General features: G+C 34.5%; 1 protein-coding gene across 2 annotated transcripts in view; it reads left to right on the top strand.

Moving 5' to 3' along the window:
- Nucleotides 1-17,580, top strand: part of LOC135627810 (villin-2-like) — a 31,931-nt gene that overhangs the window by 2,738 nt on the left and 11,613 nt on the right. For both annotated transcript variants that reach the window (XM_065134144.1, XM_065134143.1), the window contains exons 2-14: nt 4,125-4,194; nt 4,337-4,436; nt 7,270-7,335; nt 7,413-7,649; nt 7,736-7,913; nt 8,011-8,143; nt 10,595-10,754; nt 10,824-10,986; nt 11,071-11,171; nt 11,266-11,424; nt 13,312-13,380; nt 13,452-13,520; nt 13,671-13,808. In XM_065134144.1, coding sequence (XP_064990216.1) covers nt 4,139-4,194; nt 4,337-4,436; nt 7,270-7,335; nt 7,413-7,649; nt 7,736-7,913; nt 8,011-8,143; nt 10,595-10,754; nt 10,824-10,986; nt 11,071-11,171; nt 11,266-11,424; nt 13,312-13,380; nt 13,452-13,520; nt 13,671-13,808 — 1,629 coding nt within the window. In that variant the 5' untranslated portion in view covers nt 4,125-4,138. The remainder of the gene's footprint in view (nt 1-4,124; nt 4,195-4,336; nt 4,437-7,269; nt 7,336-7,412; nt 7,650-7,735; nt 7,914-8,010; nt 8,144-10,594; nt 10,755-10,823; nt 10,987-11,070; nt 11,172-11,265; nt 11,425-13,311; nt 13,381-13,451; nt 13,521-13,670; nt 13,809-17,580) is intronic.

Raw genomic sequence — 17,580 nt, 5'->3', positions numbered from 1 at the left:
GGCAGAGAAAGAGGAAGAGGATGGGTGAAAAGGCCTGATAAATGACACCCAACATGCTGGTGGTGGATTGCCATGGCAATAAAAAATAGTAAGGAGGAGAGAGAGAATGAAGGGAGGGAGAGGGAGAGGGATGCATCCTGAGATATATAACAATAGTTTAATATACCACAGCCATGGCCTGCCTGCTCAAGCATAGTAAAAAGAGGATGGAGTGAGGACGGAAGAAGAAAAAAGAAAGAGAGTGAGAGAGGATGAGAGGGAGAGGAGAGGAAGGTGGAGTACTCCTATGTATGACCGCAACAAGAGATGTTGGTTTCCTAACAGGGATTGAGAACAATTTTATGTGCCTAATAAGATTTTCCAACTATTAGTTTTCTGGAACAACTTCTGCTTTATCTCTGAAAACTGAAACAAAAAACTTTGGAAGTCAAATAAATGTTATTTTTCTTGTTCTTAAGATGGGAAAATAGTTTTTAAGAAGTTGGCCAAACAAGGATAATATAACCGAACATCTGATCGAAACGATTTGTAAGGGTTAATCTCCATGTAACATTGGTACAGTTAGTCATTGTTTACTGATTTCCAAATGGGTTTAAGATCTCGATGAAGCATTAGTCTTCTACTTGTAGGATCTTAATCTACTAACAATTTACTAGTTGTCTTATAAGCACTACATCCAATCAAGGATTGCCATACCGACCCGTACCGCCCGGTACAAGCGGTACGTACCGGTCCGATGGTATATCGGTACGCGGACTGCCCGTTACCGGGCGGAACGAATAATAATAATAATAATAATATATATATATATATATATATATATATATATATATAATTTAAATAAAATCGAGGCGACGCGACGTCGCCTCGGCGATGTCACCGAGGCGACACGACGTCACCTTTTTCGGCGACGTTGCTATATATATATATATATATATATATATATATATAATTTAAATAAACGTCGCCGAGGCGATGCAACGTCGGCCAATAAAAAAATAAAAAAATAAATATAATATATATATATATATATATAATATACATATATCGCTCGGTATACCGAGCGGTATACCGTTCCGTACCATACAGAGAGATCGTCGAAACTTTGGTACGGTACGAAATTTCAAACCTTGCATCCAATGATTGCTTTATTCATAGCCCCACACTATTATTCAACCATTTAGTTCTCTGCAGGCAATTGAATTCAATAGTAAGTTCCAACAGAAGGATCTTATGGGCAGAATATGCAGATTGTTGATGCTTGGCTAGAAATTTATTCACCCTGCTTGTTTGATCACCTTTCTCTAGACTTGTTGAAATTTTCTATCAAGTACCTCAAGTTGATCATAAGGTTATTATAAAATTTCTAAATTGAAATAATTCTTTTGTCTACCTTCAAAAAACATCAGCGGATTTGTCCTCCTGAATTTTCAAATTGTTATTATACCCTCCAAAACCTGAACTCCTTGCAAGAGTATCCTTGCTGTTAAAATAAGGACTCATAGTGATGGAATGCTTTATTGCCTCTTCAAATGACTTGTCAAATGCCTAGATTATCCTTTACACTACTGCACATCCAGATATGCCCAACAATTAATATTTTAAAAGCATTAATTATTGATAGATTTGACTAAATACAGTGTTTCGTTTCAAGATTATTAATTTTATTGTATTCAATGGTATCAGACAGTAGATATCAGTAGGTTCGCCAGTATACTAGCACCAAATCCATTAAGCTATTGTAACTTGTATATGGCAAGATTTAAATCCTTGACTAAATATTTGAAAGGTACTTATTATAAAATGATATGAATGAAAGACATGTCGAAAAGGGCACTAGAAATTCCACTAATCATGCAAACCACTTTTGTCGAGGTAAATGCTCATAATAGTCATAACTTAAAGAAATCAGTTTTTATAATTTTCTTTCTACACAGATGATACAAGTGCGGTACTTGATTGGTTTGGGTAGATCAACTTCCATCTGAACTTGGGCATATTAACCATGCTATTCGCCATCTTTGTAGTCAACCACCTCGAAAGAAAACTTTACCTTTCACTATTATATACCATACTTTGTTGTAGTCAGTGACACTCTCTTCCTTGAGGGGGTAAAGGAAGACCTATCTCCATGGCATAAGACTGTAAGACCATGGAATATTCCTGGTCAATGTGTAAGCATGCAATGTATGCCATCTTCAAAGTAACTTGGAATGGAAAAAATCCAACACCAATACACAAATACCAAAAGATGTGTGGGTTCCATCTGAGTCTTTTATGGTGATGTTTAAACATGGAGGAGTACCAAAAACATATAATTCATTCCATTTTCTAATTATCTGTGATATTGTCAAAATAGCTAAAGATCAATGACGACACATCAGTTTGAAGTTAGTCACTTTCTCCCCGTAGCTTTAAGGCATGACATGTTGAAGAGTCCTGTTGAGAGTTTCAACTGAGAATCAAGATGCTTAAGAGGAAGCACTTCCACTAGGGAGGTAACATGGATCTGTAGGCTTTGCCAGGATTGGCTGGGGGTTAAAACTGTTGTGACTGTTCCATTGCATTGGCAAAACAATGTTAATGTTACACTGGGAGTCAGAGTGAAACGGACTATGGACATTTGAGGTAGACCAGTAAGAGAATAACTGTTATTCATTTTAAATTTTTAGAATTATTCTATTATTGCCCAATCCTACAGAAAGAGATTAATATAATTTGAAAAAAACATGCTTCATCAATCCTAGACTTCATAGCTATACTTGTGATCCCTTGGGACTTCTAACATCAGAGCATCTAATTTTGTACTAAAAAGAATTTTAAGCCACTCGTGATTTAACTTTCAAAATTTTCCTACTCAAGGTTCAAAAGACTTTTAAGGATCAACCCTAAATTAAGTGTAAAGAAAAAGTTATGATAAAATAATCAATATTTGTTAACATCACTTTCAGACAGATTCGTGAGTCGTGACTCATGAGTACCTAATCCTTAAACATCTTTAATAAAGAATCTCCTTTATTGCTGCTGTTGACTCTAGTTCTTCTAATTATTTGATATTCATAGTAGTCATAGTTATATTCACTAGAAGCTTAATCAACTAGTGGAATATACATACTGGTTCAGTTTTGGCATATAGCCTCAATGCAGTCTGTGGTATATACATACTGGTGGAATATATACTAGTTGAATATACATAGTTGGTAAGGTACAATAGATATGGGGTGGTGGCATTAGTGAGAAATAAAAAGGGGAAAAAAAACCGAAGTGCTGTCCAATGAAAGAGGAAAAAGCAACACTTTGAGATTCCCCTAGTTGTTAGCTGTCCTCATCTTTGGCATATAACCTAGCCTCAGATGCCAGCAGATCTGTTGCTATCAGAGAGGTGCACAACCGCACTTAAAACTTGAATGGTTTCAACTTAAAGAATCCCCAATTCAATAGAGAAAAGCTGATCAGGGAATTTTGTTAACAAAGTCAATATGGTTTGTTCTGGTTTTGATCTTAGATATGCCATTTCATTCCAATTTAAGAGTTGACTGGGACCAATTTATATTCCTTGTTTCAGGTATTTGTTCCCTTGTTTCCTTTGAGCTGAGACTTAAATATATTCTCATATGTATTGTTCTTTACCTAGGAAGTTTTCTATTGTAAGTTCTTAAATAAACTTTTGTTTTTGCTCACAAAAGTTATGCTAAGCTAGCTAATGTGATTACCATGAGGATTAAGAATTGTCAATTATGTGATTCATGTTTGCATTTTCCTATTTGATGGTACTACCTAGCTAATTGAGAGCCATTAATTTGTTGTCTCTGCTTCACATCCTATTTGGTGAGTTTTGGTATCGACATATATTCTTGACAGTTTTGTGGTTCATGGCTTCATGCAATGTTTTTGAATAATTTTTGGTAACTGTTGCATGTAGCATGAATATGATTTCTTAGTCCAGACTATAGATTACAAGCATTATAATTAGTTATCTTTTGATGACAGTTAATCTTGTTACGATTGCTGATGATGCTAATTTCATCTACAAAAGATGCTTCATTAAGCTGTGAAGTCAAAATGTCCTTTATTTTATTTTTGTAACTTTATCTGCAACTTCTCTTATGTCTATTTAAAACCAGGAGATTTGTGCACTATGTCTAGTTCTACAAAATCTCTTGATCCTGCATTCCAAGGAGCTGGTCAGAAAGTGTATCCTTTGTGATTATGATGTGCAACATATCACTACAATGCTTTGTTTATTAAGTTTGATTTAAATACAAAATTTTCATAGTTCTTTTGCAGATACTTTTCTTTTTGTCTGGTTTGCTGTCATATTCTTAACATCACATAGAGGGACGGAGATATGGCGGATTGAGAACTTCCAGCCTGTACCTCTACCAAAATCCGATTATGGCAAGTTCTACTCAGGAGATTCATATATAATTTTGCAGGTGCTTCCTTTCTGTCTTACTTTCTAATTTCTATGTTCTTCTATGAATATTTATGTTTTCCACAGTCATATATGTAGCCAAGCAATGTCTCAAATCTTGATAATCTACCAGTGTCAGTCCTTGGATAGATTGGTTTGGTACTGGACCACTGGTAGAGTTGCACATACAATCTGTTAGTACCACCATGCCAAATGTTATGGATTCAACCAAAGAAGAGGGGAGGAGGAGGATGCGAAAGGAAGGAATATGAGATGTAGGGGAGGAGCCAGAGACAAGAAGGCTGTGGAGGAGATGATGTGTGTTGGTAGGAGGAGGTGGCAATGACAATGTGGTGGGTAGGAGGAGGCGACAACATGGTTAGGGGCGGGTGGCAATCTCTTCCAAATTAACCTCCTATCCTGCTAGTGTGAGCTTGCACAAGGATATATTCTTTTAAAAAGCATCAAGAAACAAAGAACAAAGAGATGGTTGGCCTTGAAAAAGACAACCATAATGAAATAGGAACTTACTAATTACTATAATTACCATTTTTCACACTTTTCTCAAATTTCCATGAAATAAGGATCATTTTCTAAAATTCTCTTAGATTTCAAACATGTAATGAGGAATACTTTCAGCTTAAAACATTGGCAAAAATATTATGAACACTAGACTTATACTTGATGGTCAAAATATAGGCTTGTAGAAACTCAACCCATGTAGAATATCGTATCACAGTTTTTGTTGGTTATTGTAGGCATTTTAAAGCTTCTTGATCAAAATAAAGCAGAAATGACTTTGTAAGTAGATACTGATGATTCAAAGCTCGATAGATTGCATATAATTCCTCGGCATAAGTAGAATAATTCTTCTGTTATTAATTCAACTTTTTACTAAAGAAGATATTTGGTTTACCTTCTTGATCGAAAACAACACCAATTACTATATTAGAAACTTCACATTCAACTTTAAAAACTTTATTAGAACTTGGAAGTGATATAGAATTGGAGCTTCAATTACCTTCCTTTTGAGATACTCAAAACTCTTTTGAACCTCATTTGTTTATTTGAAATTGTGTCCTTTCAATCATTCAGTGATTCAGCCACAATAAAGTTGAACCTTTATATGAATCAACGATAAAAGAGGCAGGAACTCGATAGCTCTGGATGTCATGCAATCTCTTTGCTGTAGGAGTAATCTTTATTCCATATTTAAATGCAATATTGCTTGAGAAAATTGATGCTTTTAGTGACAAATTTGTATTTCTTCACGTTAGCATCAAGGATTTTAATTTCGTATTGTACCAACGTATCGAGTCTTGCTCGGTGCGGTATGTATCGATGTACCAAGCGGTACACCTAAAATAGGCATAAAACCCTCCAAAAATACCTGAAAAATAAAAGAAAAAGTTAGGATAGAGTTTTTAAGTTAGAAATAAATATACATTTAGTATAGTTTTAGCAAAACTAATATAAATTAGATAAGAATAGTGCCATATATCTTTTTCGGGCTTTGAGGAGTAGCCTTGTGAAGGTTCACGATTTCGGTCCATTTCGGATTGTCAAATTGCTGCTTTGTTGAGTTTAGGAGAGTGAAAATGTGATACTAGGAGAGAGATTGTGAGTAAAAATGAGTTTTAGAGAGTTTAAGAGAGAGTGAAAGTGAAATAGATTGAAAGAGGGAGGAGGGAAGGGTTTAAAAACCCTTTAGGATGTCTCCAATGGTCAAATTGACCATTTAAAAATGGATATAAATCGGTAATGGTTGGTTTCGATCGTTACCGCCCGTTACAACCCCGTATCACCTGATATAGGGCCAAAAATCTGATACCACCCATACTGGGTGGTACGGTACGAAATTAAAAACCTTGGTTAGCATATAACTTTAGTTTTCACAAAGAAACATTAAAAACTTTATGAAGGTGCTGCAATTATTGCTGTAAAAAAGATTGATTTTCTGTGATATGTACAGGTTGGTATATAGCTTGGTAGCTTGGTATCTTACTTAGTCCAATTGGTTGTCAATAACAATATTGGACTTGTATTCAAATTTTGAACCACCAATTTATTTTGATAACATTATTATTGTTGATCTTCTTTCCTCCAGTTATATTTCTTTTTTTTTTTCTCTTTCATTTCCCGTCCTCTTTAGTTCTCTCTAAGAGATTATATTCTTCCCTCGAATAAAGCGAGGTTCCATTCTGACGTAGACCATCCTATCAGTATCTATTTGAAAATGAAACAGAATTTTATTGTTTTCTATAATTCATTGTCTCCTTTTATGTTTTAAAATTTTCTGGCATATCGATCCTTGATACATTCCAGATGTTTCTATAACAAATCTGACCTGTGGGTTTCAGAAACATGATCCTTGATGTTGAATATATGACCAATGATATATTTCTTGGTTCATTGCTATATTCCACATGTTTTCAGATCAGCAGGGTACCAAGCTATATGGTCTAGTACCAAAGCCATGGTTGGATAAGTATATAGTGGTCATTACATGCCAGTCCAACCAGTGTTTGGAACAGTGATATGCACTGTTACACCTGATGATTGTCTAATATCTCTTAAATATTTTTCATTTTCATCACAGTATTCCCCTGAATTGTTTAATATAAAAAATGAAAAATATAACTTATGTTACTACATTATGAAATCTTATATGATTATGATTTTCATAATAGAAATGAGTTCATATATTTATCACTTAGAACTATAGTTTTTTAATCTTTCTCTATTGATGTCTGATGGTTTTTCTGAAGCTACAGTATCTGAGTTTGTGACTCAGCATACTTTTAACTGCTGATTTTTTTTCTTCTGCTTCTTCTTGATACTCCTAAGAATTGCAGACAACTTCTGGCAAAGGTGGTTATGGATATGACACCCACTTTTGGATTGGAAAAGATTCAAGCCAAGTATGCTACTTTGACCTGCTGATATTAAAAAGGAATTGGTTGTTTGCTTATTAAGTATGGCTTATGAATATTTCCAGGATGAAGCTGGAACTGCAGCAATCAAAACAGTTGAACTTGATGCAGTCCTTGGAGGGCGTGCTGTCCAACACAGGGAACTTCAAGGGTTCGAATCAGACAAGTTTTTATCATATTTTAAACCATGCATTATTCCTCTTGAAGGAGGTTTTACCTCAGGATTCAAAAAGCCTGAAGAACAAAAGTTTGAAACGCGACTATATATTTGTAGAGGAAAACGTGTTGCCAAAATTAAGCAGGTGATGAAAATTTTTTGTGTCAGAGTTATATTTGTTGTTCAAGTTGAAGGTGTGAGCGAATTGTGACCTCAAATTTTGTTTTGTAGGTTCCTTTTGCTCGCACATCTTTGAATCATGATGATGTGTTTATACTGGATACTGAGAAGAAAATATATCAATTTAATGGTGCTAATTCCAATGTTCAAGAAAGAGCTAAGGCCCTGGAAGTAATTCAACATTTGAAAGACAAGTATCATGACGGAACATGTGATGTTGCAATTATTGGTGAGACTAATGATTTCTGTTTTATTTCATCCTTTATGATATTGTGTGTCAATAATGATGTGTCCTCTAATTTACTATTGTGCATGAACCAAGGCAGATGATGGAAAGCTACAAGCAGAGTCAGACTCTGGTGAATTCTGGGTGCTCTTTGGTGGCTTTGCACCCATTGGCAAAAAGGTTTTCACTGAAGATGACCTTGTTCTGGAAACTGCTCCTGTGAAAATTTATAGGTGATTGAACATACTTTTAGTAGGATTGATCTACTTGAAACTTTCTAGTATTGTTTTTTTATGAATATAATAATGAAATATCTACTTGATAAAAATATTTTCTATGAATTTCATGCCTTTGTTTCCAGTTGCACTACATAATTTATTTAATTTTCTAATGACAACAGTTCCATGGACATATTACTTCACCTATTACTTTGTCACATTCTTCATATGCATGACTTTAATCACAAGCTAACTAGCTTGTTCTTCCATGTATACGACAGTGAAACATGAAAATACAAGGGTGTCTAAATTGTTGTATAACTTTTGGGTTAAGATTTTGTATTTTACAGAGTATATAAAATCTACTTATCATTCATGTAAATCTGAAATCAACATTTTTCACCTTGAAGCTATAGTACATATGACTGAAGAATAGATGGGTAGACGCTTAAGTGCATCTAGTCTAACTTGGAGTACCAATTGGATCGGTTTATATATGTTCTAGGCCAGGTTTATATAATGGAATTAGGCTACTATTGTAATGTCCATTCTAAACAAGTAGCTCAATCACTAAGGTGGGCCACTGATATAACGTGTGAGTCCACATTATCATATATCCGTAAAATCTCGTTGTGAATTGATTGGGAATATCTTAATCTACCAACCTCAGTCCTTGATGTCTTTGCAAATAACTCTGATGATGTGGATTGGAAGGCCCATAAACCCATGATATTTCACCACCATCCTTGTTTGTCACTTTGTCCCACTTGGTCTTCTGACAACCCAAACTAAAAATTGAACATCATCAACCACATTCTCCTCCCCTCGACTCATTCACTCTCATTCTCCACCATTTTCTCTCAGTTTCACGTAGACACACTTCCCAAGTTTCCAATCTCTCTCAAATCTTTGCAAATCAAAGATCAAACTCATAAGGAGGGGTGTGTATTTTCAATTTAAGACAAATTAAAAACTAAAATTAGCTCCTATTATTACTTTTTCTTCATTAAAGCTTTGTTCTTAGGAGTTAGGATTGTTCTAAAGATCATAGTCTTCTCACCTCATTTAGTCAAATATACATTAAAGCTTTGTACTTAGGATAGTTCTTCTTGAATCTTGAGATCATGGTTTTTTTTCACATCATTTAAAGTCAATTCTAAGCAAACTAGCTTGGATTTGACCAAGGCCCCTTGGTTTCTATCCAAGATCCATGTGAATCCATCTATCTAGGCTAGACCTACAAGGATCAAATTTATCTTTTAGTGATTGTTACTCCTATTGGGCTAAATTTTATTTTAAAATTTTCCAGCATATTTGGTCTGCCCAAGCATCAATAACAGCGCTGGACCAAAACTTTAAACCTAGATCTCTATTAATAAAAAATTGATTCTATCTATGCCTTTGCTCATTCTAATCAAATATGTATTTCAATCATCAAAAATTTCGTTTATAAACTATAATAAATTAATAATCATAGTAAGCTATACAACCCCATTATGTGGTGTTGTCACCTTGTCGGCATGGTTCCATTTTTGACATTGAGCTGTTTCAAGGACAGTGTCACTAGTCAAACTAATCCCTATATGTTGTTTCTAATGAAGTCCTATCTATCCACACACCACTGATTTTAATTAACTTACCTCACCAGTCAATCAACTTATATTTCCCCTTCGTACATATACTCAAGAATCTAGATCATTTAAACAATCTAAATTAAAAATGTGCAGCACCCCTTTATAACCACAAACTTTTAATTATCTGACCTAAGATATGGAATGTACAATCATTATATTCCAGTCCTTATCCTCAACTCACTTCAAAGTTCATGTACATGTTCTTTACATTCATCTATTATAATATCTACCATGCAATTCTTTGTTTAGCAAAGGAGACCTATGGATGAGGAGAATCTACACATTTGTCCAATTAGGGTATCTTTAACTGAGGGTGAAGTGAGGAAAACACATTTAAGTTAGTACAAACACATCCGAAAAAGAACTCTGGATGCACCAATAAGAGAGGTAAAGAAAGAGCTAAAAAGCTTTGTTAGACCCCTTTAAAATTAGTTAATAATATTTTCCCTCTGCGGAACTTAATGAAACTAAAAGATCTATATAGTGGATCTAAAATAATTGAGAACTTTAAGCTTGTTGTTATTGTTGTTGTACTGTGGCTAATCTGTGGAGTTTTTTCTGTGTTGCAAATTGATATTATGTTTTAGTTCTATAGATATGCATTGGGATTATTAAATTTCATTAGTGAATTCTCCATTCTTTTAACCAACTAATGATTGGTATTAGTATTAGTATTACAAGTTTACAACTATGATAGACTTTTGGATATCTCTGCTTTGTGCTATACTGTGATACAATTTTCATCTGATAATTTTAAGATTTACCAGCCAAGAATTAAAAAGATATTTGGCATCAAGTTACATCATACCAATGATTCCTTTGTCCTTTATAGTATAACTGGTGGCCAGTTGAAGTTGGAAGAAGACAATCCTTCTAAAGCACTTTTGGAGAACAATAAATGCTATTTACTGGATTGTGGAGCTGAAATATTTGTTTGGGTTGGTCGGGTAACTCAGGTTGATGACAGAAAAGCTGCAAGTAAAGCTGCTGAGGTAGAACATAGTTTCTTCTTTTAATTTTGCATTCTTCTTGATAATAACACTTCCTTAATGTTCTTTTAGGACTTCATCATTGATCAAAATAGACCAAAGATGACACGCATAACTCAAGTTATTCAAGGTTATGAGACACAATCATTTAAATCCAACTTTGAGTCATGGCCAGTGGGTACAGGAACAGGAACTGGAACCTCTAGTGGAGATGAGGCTAGGGGAAAAGTAGCAGGTGATAGTCAACTTCTTAAGTTTAAATGAATGAATATTTATTTGTTGGAGGCATGATATATTTTGTCTTTTGCTATGTTGGTAGCTTTGTTAAAGCAGCAGGGTGTTGATGTGAAGGGAGCACCAAAAGGTTCACTTGTAAGTGAGGAAATTCCCCCACTAATTGAAGGGAATGAAAAAATTGAGGTTTGTTTAATAATTCTATTACCTTGTAGTAAGTTGCAGAGCAACTTTAACATAATTGTCTCTTGGAGTTTAAGTTTGTGAAACATGCTGTCAGGTTTGGCTCATCAATGGCAGCGCAAAGACCCCAATTCCTAAGGAAGAGATTGGTAAGTTCTACAGTGGAGATTGTTACATTGTGCTTTGTACTTATCGTGCTGGTGAGAAGAAAGAAGAATACTACTTATGCTGCTGGATCGGGAAAGACAGTATTCAGGTAAAAGGTTCAGCCCAAAAATTTGAATATGAGCAGGATTATAATATTGGAATTCATAATTTCTTATTTCTTTGGTCCTAGTAGATTGCCTATATTCATGCAATGCACCTAGAAAATTTACTTGAAGAGTGATTTTGCATCTTCAATCATCTGCCTATACATGTATCTAATTTTTGTGAATTACCATTCTTCCTATTGTCTTAAATCTAAACCTAATGTTAGCAGTTTCTCTCTCCATGATATTCCATGGGCCAAATCAAACATTAGTTGGTCTTTTACCTGAACTTTTCCTTCAAAAGTTCCAGAATAAAATTCAACATGATTAATGTGCTAGCCTGTTAGTTTCCATCCACTATTTTATTTGAAAAGGTTTTAGATACCGAATATATCGCCAGTACAGCCTGACGTTTATTGATTCGACAATAGACTGGCACATGGATCAGCCCAATTCAACACAAGTAAAGTTTTTATCTTTTAAAATTAGTGGCTGGAAGTCTGGAAACAACAGTTGACAACTTTAAATGGTTATTCCCCTTCTCTCTCTCTCTCTCTCTCTCTCTCTCTCTCTCTTCCCTCTGCCTCGAGTGCATCCTCATCCTATTACGGCCATCGCCTCCTCATGTCACTACTACTGCCCCCTTTGGTACACATTGTCGTCTCCTCATATTCATCAGCTTCATCTTCACCTCCTTTTCCTGCTGCCCTCCTCCTCCCCACCTCTTTTCTTTCTCTTTGGTCCATAGACTCCATACAGCACCGGACCAATATTATTCTTTGGTATCACAGTTCTGTATGGTCCATTAAGGGAAGGCTCTTTTCACTTTGGTCATCTCATTCCAATTAGTTAGTAGTATAATCATAGCTATTTTATAATGTCTTAAACTCTCAATCACACTAGCATAGTATGAGCTTACAGATCATTATCGCCCATCACCTTGGTAGATAATTGGTTGCTACCACCCCTCTTCCTAAAAATGTGAGTCCATTACATAAGCCAATATTACAAATGTATCCAATTGATAGCTAATTTAAGAATTTGATCTTTGGCATTTCCACATGCTTGTTGACAACTAGCATCTACATGACATCATGTTTGTGCCTTAGCGCCACTATTCATGCATCCATTTAAACCACCAGAAGTTGCTTCTTTCTGTAACATCTTTACATGGTATTTTTTTGACTCCATTAACTTTCAAGACTAAGACATACTGATCTTGGTTTTTATTAAAATAGCGTAAAATATAATGGCATCTATTATCCAAAGCTGTTGGGGTGTCCACAATTGAAAGTCCATAATAATCAAGTTCTTCTAACTGAAAGCATTGAACTTTTTTCTTTGATATTACCTTAAGGAATTATTTTTTGATTGAAATGTCTTTTTTCTTCTGAAACCCTTTCTAAGTATTTATTGTCATATTTAAAACTTCTGTTTAAGAGAATTGCTTGGAAGTTTGAACTTCTGGATCAATATCCTACTTTTTAGTGTATGATGTTACAACTCGTGTTTGGCACCTAATTTACTTCTTTTATACTTCCTGAGCTTTCTAGATCCAACTAAGCCTTTTCACTATCATGTTCTTTTGTAGCATCCTATTGATAACTTTAGAATGGGATACCTAATATTCATCATCTGACTTAATATCCAAACCTGCCCATGAGTTTTATGGATCTAATTGCAGGATTTAATGGGACTACTTTTCCTTTTTTTGTCTCTTTGCCCAGGTCTGCAACACATACTGTAGATTCTTTTAGATCTTTGGGCTCGTTTTTCTCTTTATTTGATGATCTGTCTTTGTACTTTTGGTTCCATAAACTAGAGTTGATCTAGCTGACTTGATTTTATTTATCCAAAACTTGAAATGTCGACATAATATTTCTTTCTTCCAGGATGATCGTGTGATGTCTACTCGGTTGTGTAATTCAATTTGGAACTCTTTGAAAGGAAGACCTGTGCAGGTACTTTGTTAACTTGCTTGTACCTCCGCATGTGAGAGAGAAGCGGCTTTCTGAGTTGATTGCTCATGCAGGGCCGTGTCTTTCAAGGCAAAGAGCCACCACAGTTTATTGCACTCTTTCAGCCTATGGTTGTCCTGAAGGTATTATTTCATTGTCTGTTGCTTCCCTTGTGTTACAACAAAAGTACAACAAGATTTTTTAACTAGTGAGGTATAATTTATAATATTATTGTTACATTGTTTGAATAGGTGGATTTATTTGTCTTCTTGAATTTGACTTTTCTTGCCTAGGGTGGAATCTGCTCTGGATTCAAAAAGTTTCTAGCCGACAAGAACCTGAATGATGAAACTTATACCTCAGATAGCATTGCACTAATTCAAGTATCTGGTACATCAGTCCATAACAACAAAGCAGTTCAAGTTGATGCGGTACGCTTATGTGAATTCCTTTCTTTCATTTGTTTTCCAGTTAATATCTGATTTCTTACATTTATCTTTGTATATACAACATTTTTAAATTGTTATCTGCTCTTAAAACATTAACAGATACTTGCTTTTCCTAATCTCCACATGCATAACGTGGAAAGTGAAACACCATTTTATAGATTTTATGGAAAAATGAGTGGCCAAAATAGAATCATTATAGCTCAATTTATAGATAGAATAATTTTTTGTAGCATAGAAAATCTATGTACAACGATGTATGCTGCTGCAGAATTTTGTGTTGGATGCCTCTTAAACATGAAATAGAGGGTGAGATTAAGCAACGCCATATGGTTGATTCTTTGTGATGTGGCTGTCATGGGTTCTACCACCAAAAATAGCTTATTTTCTTGCAAGGTAAGGCTGCATAGACTAATCCCTGCAAATCCTGCAATTGCCAGAGCCTTGTGATTTGACCACCACTTCTATTCTTCTTAAACATAAATTATGATAGAACTACTAACAAATATGGTAGAATTATAGGCCTGAGGTCAATGTCTAGTCCCTTGGTCTGTATTAGCCGGGAAATTGTGATTGGACACATCCCCAAAAATAGATGGAGCTGCAAAATGCAGTGACATGACTAGGCTCTTCCAATTGTGCTTCATAAGTTCATATAGTCTGGGAAAAAAAACTCTTGAAGTACTTTCACATTGACCTTTTTAAGAGCTTTGTTTGTAAGTTATTTTGTCACTTTTGTCCAGTCCGGATATCTTGACAACTATTCTTAATAAAAAGCAAGTTGCTGTAATATTTGCATATAGAATTAAAAAAATTATTTCTCATCACTCTTGAAGTACTTTTAGATTGACCTTTGTATCCACAGATTTTTGAAGCAAATTTTCAAAGCATTTCTGCTAATGCATTTCATGCTTTCTGGGAGCTTGCCAACTTTGACTAAGAAATGAAATGCTGGATATAACTACAAAGAGTTTTAGTATAGTCTTGCAAGCTTTGACTTGAACTTTTTGTATGATATAAAACATAAGCAGATTATCTCTGATACAATGGGTAGTTTCTTTTGCCATGCATTTTGTATATCATGCAGCTTTTTTCCCAAATGAACCAGTAAAAAATTGCTTTAGTTACAGGACAGTCTTTTGTCTATTAAGGTTAGTCAGAGCAAGACTTTAATGCACGTCTGATATCAATTTCAGCAAATTGTCAAACCAGTATGGTAATAAAATAACAAGCAATTTACCGATTTGTACCACCTGATAACAATGAAAGGATGATGAAAAAAAGAAGCAATGGTATAGCAAGGGGATACCAAGTGATATGGTTCATTACTAGTGATTTTTTGACCCAATAAATATTTTTCAGTATGTACTAGTCTAATTAGTAAATTAAACCAAAGTTTAGTTTAGTAGGTGTAACTTGTAACAATTCTAGCACAAATGGCTAGACTAAATTAACCAATAGATCAACTTAGATGGTTAGCAGGTGAAAAACATTCTCAATGGTATTAGATCCAAAACAGAGTTGACCTGTAACAATTTCAAGAATAGGTTAAAAGGAAACTCTACATTTGTTGTATGGATGATGGATATCCTAATTGTCCATTTCCTTGAATGAAACACAGTCCCTTAACTTAGCAGGACTATTGTTCTTGCAGATTATTCTGATACCATCTTCATAAGCTACACAGGGAAGGTTTTAGCGTGCTGCGTATCCATTGAACAGTATAAAGCTATAGTTGACCAATATCAGAGTGAGGGTTTGCAAATAGGGGACCTGCTTATGGTATACTATCGTAGTGAGATTCCTACTCGGAACTTCCAGGAAATTGAGCTGAAGTAAATTTGGGCTGTTTCGTTTCTAAGACAATCATAAGAAGTAATACTAATCTTCTTGATTTTTTGTTATTTTGATGTGCCCATGTCCTGGTTTTTAATGTTGCTGCCTTTAAGTGAGTACATACACAGCAATACCATCTTCATAGGCTACAGAGGGAAGTTTTATGCCGGTTGCATACCCACTGAGCAGTATAATGCTACAGTTGATCAATAACAGAGAGAGAGAGAGAGAGAGAGAGAGAGAGAGAGAGAGAGAGAGATTGCAATTTGCAAAAAGGGGGACCTGCTTATGGTATACTTTAGTAGGAAGGTCCCCACTTGGAACTTCCAGGAAATTGAGCCAAAGTAAATTTGGGATGTTGTGTCCTTGATAACATAGGAAATAATGATAATCTTCTTGATTTTTTGTTATTTTGATGTGCCCATTATCCTGGTTTTCAATGTTGCTGCCCTTAACTAGTACACACAAGTATCAATGGAGACCAACAAACTTGCTAGCACGATAGACATTCTTTGATTGTTCGTGGATTGACAAGGAAATTTTAGGAGCTTGTGGAATGATCCTTTCTAGTGCTACCATGATGAAGTCAAGATTTTATCCAATCTGAGAAATTAATGTACTTACATTGATTTTGGTCCGCCTGCATGTGAGGGTTGCCCAAATCTTATTGTAATTTCTCTATCTTTTGATATGCATTTATATTTTTTTGGTTGTACATATATGATATGTCATTTCAAGACTTTGTGGGGGCATTTGATCTTTGATGAAGGCATCTACAGTCGACACTAAATTCTACTCAGCATCTTTCTTCCTTGTCTTTCCCTTTTTCCACTCTCTTCTTTTTTCTCATTTTTTGTGTTTATCAAGTTTGATATGCTATTTGAAATAAATCTTGTTTGATTTGTTCTCAAATCTTTGACATCATATCTTATATGATCGGTTCTTAAATTTTTCTTGTAATGGCTGAATCACTGGATTCAAAATTATCTATTAGCCCTAAAGACCCTTCTCTTATTTGAAAAGCAACATGGCAGTGAGAAAAACAAAGAGATTTGATATTTTCTAGTAAAAGAAAAAGGTTTGATGTCTAAAAGAATGTATCACCTCCCACTAAGTGCACCCTATTTTAAGGACAGTAGTAATCTTCAAGGGAATGTATGAGATGTAATCCTTACAAATTTGAGTTATGGAGACAATCCTTAGAAACTAAAGGTTTAAGATTAAGTAGGACTAAACTAAATATATGAGATGTAATTTTAGTAATACTAGAAATAGACCGGAGGACATAATTAAATTGGATGGATAAGAAGTTTCTTTAAGTAAAAGATTTATGTATCTTATATCAATTATTCAACAAGATGGAGAGATTGATGAAGACATTATTCACAGAGTAAAACAGGATGGTTAAAATGATGAGAGGCATTCAAAGTCTTTTATTATCGAATACCTTTAAGATTAAAAGAAAAGTTTTATAAGATAGTTGTTAGACTAATAATACTTCATGTATCTAAGTGTTGGACAGTTCGAAAACAACATATATAAAACATTTGTATTGTTGAGATGGATGTATGAAGTTATTAGGAAAAGATAGGAAAAATAATCTTTATTCACAAACAACTAGGTATTGGTTAGATAAAAGATAAAATTAGGTATGGACATGTGCTTAGGAGACCTATGGAAACGATAGTTAAAAGAGTTGAAATGATTAATATTAGTGGCGTTGTTTTTAAAAGCTTAAGGTGCAAGGTTGCAAAATACCTGAGACATTAGGCACTCGCTCGAACGAAGCGAGGTGCTCTAAATATTAAAATTTAGAAAATATATTTTATGATTTATAAATATGGTCATAAAAATAAAAATGATAAATCAAATTAAAATTATGTTAAGTACCAAAATTACATTATCCATCTTTTTATAACAA

The sequence above is a fragment of the Musa acuminata genome, chromosome BXJ2-11, assembly GCF_036884655.1.
Source record: "Musa acuminata AAA Group cultivar baxijiao chromosome BXJ2-11, Cavendish_Baxijiao_AAA, whole genome shotgun sequence".
Taxonomy (NCBI): Eukaryota; Viridiplantae; Streptophyta; class Magnoliopsida; order Zingiberales; family Musaceae; genus Musa; species Musa acuminata.
This window is presented reverse-complemented; position numbering and strand designations above follow the sequence as displayed.